Source organism: Camellia sinensis, chromosome 3, assembly GCF_055761805.1.
Source record: "Camellia sinensis isolate YWXY chromosome 3, ASM5576180v1, whole genome shotgun sequence".
In the NCBI taxonomy this organism is placed as follows: Eukaryota; Viridiplantae; Streptophyta; class Magnoliopsida; order Ericales; family Theaceae; genus Camellia; species Camellia sinensis.
This window is the reverse complement of record NC_138963.1, coordinates 223,582,617-223,588,616: the sequence shown is the minus strand read 5'-3', so window position 1 is coordinate 223,588,616 and position 6,000 is coordinate 223,582,617. Positions and strand designations below refer to the sequence as shown.

At 42.5% G+C, this 6,000-nt stretch overlaps 2 protein-coding genes across 2 annotated transcripts in view; one reads left to right on the top strand and one right to left on the bottom strand.

The window, feature by feature from the left end:
• Positions 1–245: 245 nt before the first annotated feature.
• Positions 246–884, bottom strand: LOC114318628 (uncharacterized). Its single transcript, XM_028265566.2, has one exon. It carries the CDS (start codon positions 882–884, stop codon positions 246–248), a length of 639 nt encoding a protein of 212 aa, XP_028121367.2.
• A 5,023-nt stretch (positions 885–5,907) lies between these two features.
• The window catches only part of LOC145822262 (uncharacterized), a 34,989-nt gene continuing 34,896 nt past the window's right edge, over positions 5,908–6,000 (top strand). The window contains exon 1 of the mRNA XM_082918882.1: positions 5,908–5,990. Coding sequence (XP_082775008.1) covers positions 5,908–5,990 — 83 coding nt within the window. The remainder of the gene's footprint in view (positions 5,991–6,000) is intronic.

The following is a 6,000-nucleotide window of genomic DNA, read 5'->3' as shown; positions in this document are numbered from 1 at the left end:
AAGTTTGATGACCAGAAATTCAACATCTACTGATCTGGTGCCCGCCCGAACTGGTAACGTGATCTTGCCTAATAGATACTCAGGGTCACTTCCATTTCCTTTGGTCACTTTGTAGTAGCAACAAGGTAACATGCTTGTGTTGATCTCTGAGAACTCCGAATTTGTTCAATGCCATACTCGGTCAAAAAACGAAGTAATTGATGGTAGGTGCTCAGAACAGCTTGCATTGTATGCAACCAAGTTCTTCACATGATGAGATTATATGGTGACGAAAGTTTGATGACCAGAAATTCAACATCTACTGATCTGGTGCCCGCCCGAACTGGTAACGTGATCTTGCCTAATGGATACTCAGGGTTAGCGTTGAAGCTGAATAATGGGTAATTGGCCGGCAACAAATCCGAATTTGTGAAGTCGAGTTTGACGAATGTCTTGTAATACATTATTTCTGAAATGCTTTCCTGATCGATGGGAACACATTTAATGGTGAATCTGTTGACGCGTAGCTCAATGACGAGGGGATCGGCGTGTGGGAGAGTTACTCCAACTAAGTCAGTGTCATTGAAATTGATCCTTCCAATTTCATGGGGTCGTTTTACTGGTGTGATCGGCCTTTGGAGGCTAGGTTGTAACTGAATTGTCTGTATCTCGGCTGACAACGACAGGCTGTATATCATGTGAATCACACCAAGTTGAGGCGAATCTGGCCTTAGGGCTACTATGTTCGATGGATTATTCTTTCGGATGTGTTGCGCTAGCCGACCGTCTTGTACCAGTTCTTCCAGATCATCCTTCAGTGCATAACAATTGTCGGTGTCATGACCGTGGTCCTTGTGATATTGACACCGCTTGTCCCTTCTCCTAGTGTCAGGAGGTCCGACCATTTTGGACAGCCATTTAAAGAACGGAAAGTGTTGAACTTTCGACAAAATCTTACTGGTCGGCTCTGCCAACTCCGTGTACTTTTAGTCCGAGCGTCTTGTGTGTCTACTATCCACTTGATATTGTTCATTCGATCGATGTGAACATTGATCGTTTGATTGGCGCGAGTCACGTCTTTTGTCTCGTTTGGCCCAACTCCGCGGTTCGGGGCTCCTTGATGGCACGACACTTAACGGCTGAACGATTCCAAGCGGAGCCGTCTTAACGGATTTCTGTCTGGCTTTGAATCGCAAGGCATCATCTTCCACTTTGCAATACTCTTCGACTTTCTTCATTAACGCCCAGACTGTTTTGGGGGGCTGTCTGGTCAACGAACTGCGAAGGGGACTATCAGGATGTAATCCCATCTTAAAGGCGGTGATGGCCATGGAGTCATTACAGGCATCGTCTACCAAGTTAAAGCATTCTCAATAGCGTACCGAGTATTTATGAAGGGTTTTTTCTAGTTTAATTTGCATTGTCCAGAGAGAATCAACTTGCTTTGGTTGGATTTCATTGGTGATGAATCTTGCCCTGAAGGAATTTTGGAGTTGATAGAAGCTTTTAATCAATTCCAGCTCTAGTTTGTAGTATCATCTGACGGCCAGTGGTCTTAGACTGCTCGGGAACATTCGACACATGAGGGCTTCATCGTCAGTATGCAGTGTCATCGCCTATTTATAATGACGAATATGATCAGTGGGATCTGATTTTCCGTCATGCAGGGTGAACGACGGTGCTTTGAATTTTTTGGGTAGTACTGCTCTTGCAATTTGTCACACAAAAGGGTTGTGCTTATCTTCTTCATCCGAATCATCATTTCTTCTCCCCCGTTTGTGCCGTACATACGAACTTCCTTTGGATGAGTTGGATACATCGACTTGTCCCTTCTTTCTGGGTTCCGGGGATGGTGAGTCAGAATCACTGTCATTATCGTGTTTCCGAAGTTGATGTCGTCGACCATCCTTCTTTCTCGAAGGTCGACCCCGGTCTTGGCACGCGGCCTGTTGGGATTTTGCCACCTCCAGGGCCAAATCCTGGCGCAGGTGCTCGTTCTCAGCCATTACGTTTTCCAGCCGCTGCTCATTTTGCTTTGCTTGATCCATAATCATCTTCATTGTCTCATGCATTGATGTCGAGGGTGAGGTCTGGGCTACTAAGTCGAAGTTCAAGGCCCGTCGTGTGGTGATATTCTCCTGTCCAAGCATGTTTCTTGGAGTGATGTCATCTCTTGGCGTAATGTTGTTAGCGACTACCGGAGGATCATCTGTTACGCCCGCCATGGATGTGCTTGAGTATTCCCACAGACAGCACCAATTGTAGAGAAGTGGTTTGGAAATACTTCAAGATCCAATAAGACGTTCTTGATCCTCTGATTGTCACCTAAAAAAGAATGAACACTCCAGTCGGGGGTACCGGAATTAGCACTCCGACAGACAAATTAGTATGCTCTCAAGTTTACTTCTATCTCAAGTTATTTCATCTATTCTCACATACCTTTCCTTGGTTGATGTTCCTCTATTTATACTAATATCTGGTCTTACGGGCCGGGCCCACTCTTACTCCAGCGCATGGTTGATTATTCGGCCTTTCAGTCGCATGCCAACTTCTATTTGGCTCCTTATATGGCCGATTCCATGGCCGATTTAAATTCTTGGCTTCAGGACCCCTTTGGAAAGAGTCGAATCCTCTTTGTCCTGGTAAATCTTTAGATTCATTTGGCTTTCCTTAGTATACTGTTATTCGGCCCCCACAAGCATAAACTGCATGATGCTCTTGGCCCAATCATTGTACTCCTAGCCCGTATGAGTATAAGCTGTGAACGACTAACAAATCAATAAACCAAATGTGTTTTACAATAAGAGTATTTTGCTTCGAACTATAATATTTATTTCATGAATAAAGTGTTTGCTAGAGCAATTATTTTATAATGAAGTATTTGGCTTCGAGCTACATTTCATTAAAATAAAAAAATGAACTAAAATAATAATAAATAAATAAATCATGGTAACCATGATAAACTCTGGATCTCGCCTTGTTCAACCTTCAAGAGCTACTCCAACTTGTTGGTGAGTTTGATATCCTCACTTCTTATCATCTCAGCTACTTCTATTGTAGCTTGTTCGTACCATAAAGTGGAAACAACGGGTCGCCTTTGAACTACTTTAGCTCCAGCAACACTAATTGTAGTTTCTAGTTATTGTGATTGTTCATCTAAATGTTCCAACGCCTTTACCAATTCTGCCTTCTTTGCTGCAAGGCTACCCAAATCATACTTCAGCGAGTGAATCTGCTCAATCCCTTCATTCTCAAGAGCTAGAGCATGAGTAACACGTTGACTGACATCCACCAAACGCTGATCCTGTAGCTCTGAAGTCATCCCTTGAGCAAATGTTGATTTCATAGAAATGTACGTAGTAGCATTTTGTACGTACTTCTCAATAGTTTATCTGATTTCATAGCATTTTGTATGTACGTAATAGTCTATCTGAAGCTTTGAAAGCTCATCATAAAGCTCTTGGAGCTTTGGGCCCAATGCTGGACCTTTTTGAATAGGAGTTTTGCTCAATAAGCCTTTAATATGGTTATCAAGTATTGAAGCTACCAAGCGGCGAGTATTAAGGATCATGCTCAATAGTAAAAGCCACAGAAGGTGCAACTTGACTCAGTGTAGGAGCAGCAGGTAAGGAAGAAGTTTGGACAATTGGAATTGGGTCAACTGAGAGACAACTCTTATGACTAATCACTAAATCAAAGGCTGATGGCCTATGAACTGATTCTTCATTATCTGAGAACTCATCAAGAAGCCTCATGTCCTCATTGCCGAACACCAAACCAAAGTCATCATTTAGCAACTATTAAAACAAATTAAAGAGGAGTAAAAAAAAAATTAAAATAGATTCTGTCATTACCGGTACAACATCGGTAGCCAATGGTTGAGAAGTGCTAGGAACGCCGATAAAAAATGACTCCACGTCATTAAAAGTAGTAGTTTTCTTTCCAACGGTGCCAGTACCAGATTTTCTCCCTAAGTGACGCCAATTATGATCATTGTGGCTATGGTCCTAGTCTGCTACTCCACCAAGAGTCCCATCAACATTTCCTCGAACCATTTCGTTGGTCTTGGGATTAGAATTTTTCTTAGCAACTGTATTTTTCTTCACTTTAACCATCTCTTGGTTTGGTGAAGTCGGGCGTTTGCTCCTTGGGATAGAATTTTCTTTGTTGGAGAAATAGCCTACATAAAGCTGGGACCATCACTCCAAATAAGCCTTGGTAGTGGAACGAGATGGGAAATCAAAATGCGCTGGTAACCTCACTACAGAATGGGTACCATCACGAACACAAGAATCCCAATGCTGAATAATGCTCTGTAAACTACCATCCCGAAGATCAACCTTAAGTTTACCTGGGATGGCTTTAATAAAACCAAATTGCCTGCTAAACTTGTGAGGACTGTATGGCTCAATGACCATAGCGGACGAACTTCGTAAAGTCAAGTGGCTCGAGTAGATGCTGATGAAATACTCTAAGTCTGAGTTAGAAAAATGATCGTCATTAACCAATTCCTTGGGATTGCCCTTACTATATGCCAAATAGTACAAGGTCATATCTTTACATGATCGAACTAAGTCATAGGCCTTTAACTCCTCAAAATGTTTGGCCATCCTTTCACAAGCATATCTCGTCATTCGAGGCTTCAGAGCAGATTCAATACTAAAGTGTGTGCTGAAATACTCTGCTAACCAAGCATAAACATAATGGATCGGGAAGATGGTGTCACACTTTCCAGGATCAGAAGAAGAAGCAATTCTATTCAACCCTTTGTACATACTATCAAGTACAAGAATAGTAAGGCTGAATGAACGACCATGAGCCATCATGGTAGCAACCTTAAATACCCCAGGTCTAATCAAGTCGCCATCCCCATGGGAAAGAACAAATTTGCACAACTAACAGACAAGGAAAGCTAACAGATAAGTCTCACTCTTTTGCCGAACGAGCAATCCCCAAGTCATTGAAGACTTTGTCCGCTTGCACAGTTTGAGACTGAGTTGTGCTAATAATACCAGAAGGGTTGCTAGTATCCTTAGGGCGCTGAGTCTTGTTCCTTGAAGCCCTCTTGGTTGATTTATGGTACTTGACTTCCCCTTTAAACCAAAATTTTATCTAGTTAGTAATCCTCACCACATTCTTTTTCGACTCCTTACAAAACCGATGGTAAACAAGGAACAAATATTCGTAACTGACAGAAAGAAGGAAATTCTTGTCCCTCACATTGCCAGCCAACTCTTGGGCATTTGGCACCACTTCATCATACATTGCACCCCTAATAGAAAGTCCAGCAAGTTGATGCAAATCCCATAGCGAGATAGACATTTCGCCTATGAAAGTGTGAAGGGTATTAGTGGACGGACACCAAAGCTCACAAAAGGCCCGCATAACACTATGTAGTCAGTCATACGAGAATAATGAGACATAAATTGCATCGTAAATGCCAGCATATTGTAGTACCTCACAGTGTTGCCCCAGTGCATCATTTAACCACTCCCAATATCCTTCACAACAAGAAGGTTCTGTTATGGCCTTGAAAATAGAGCCCCATGCCACATTCTGAGCCCGAACCGCACTTCCAAGGGTAGAAAATGAACTAAGATCCTTAATGTCTTCATGGTTAGATAACTTTAATAATAAAACCCTAGAGTGAGACAGGCCTTCAACCAATTGACATGAAGTCTCACGAGCCCATTGTGCCAAATGAAAAGAACCATTAATCAGCTCGAACTTCAAGCCCCAAGCACCAAGGAAAGGAAGGCGAATTGGAAGAGTAGTCCCCTCCTCAATAGCGTCACTGGAGTCTTCAAGAATGGTCAAATATCCCTTCTTGAAAGTATTGAAGTACACCATCACTGAGTGACAAAGCCAAGCAATTAAAAAAAATTAAAAAATGCATGCATTGTGGAGAGACGTATATGATACATGATCATGACGCAAGTCAAACTAATCACCTATGGTCGAATGGGTGGTGGCGGTGGTGAAAGTGTCTACTTCGCTATTCCAACATCAAGGTGACTAGCT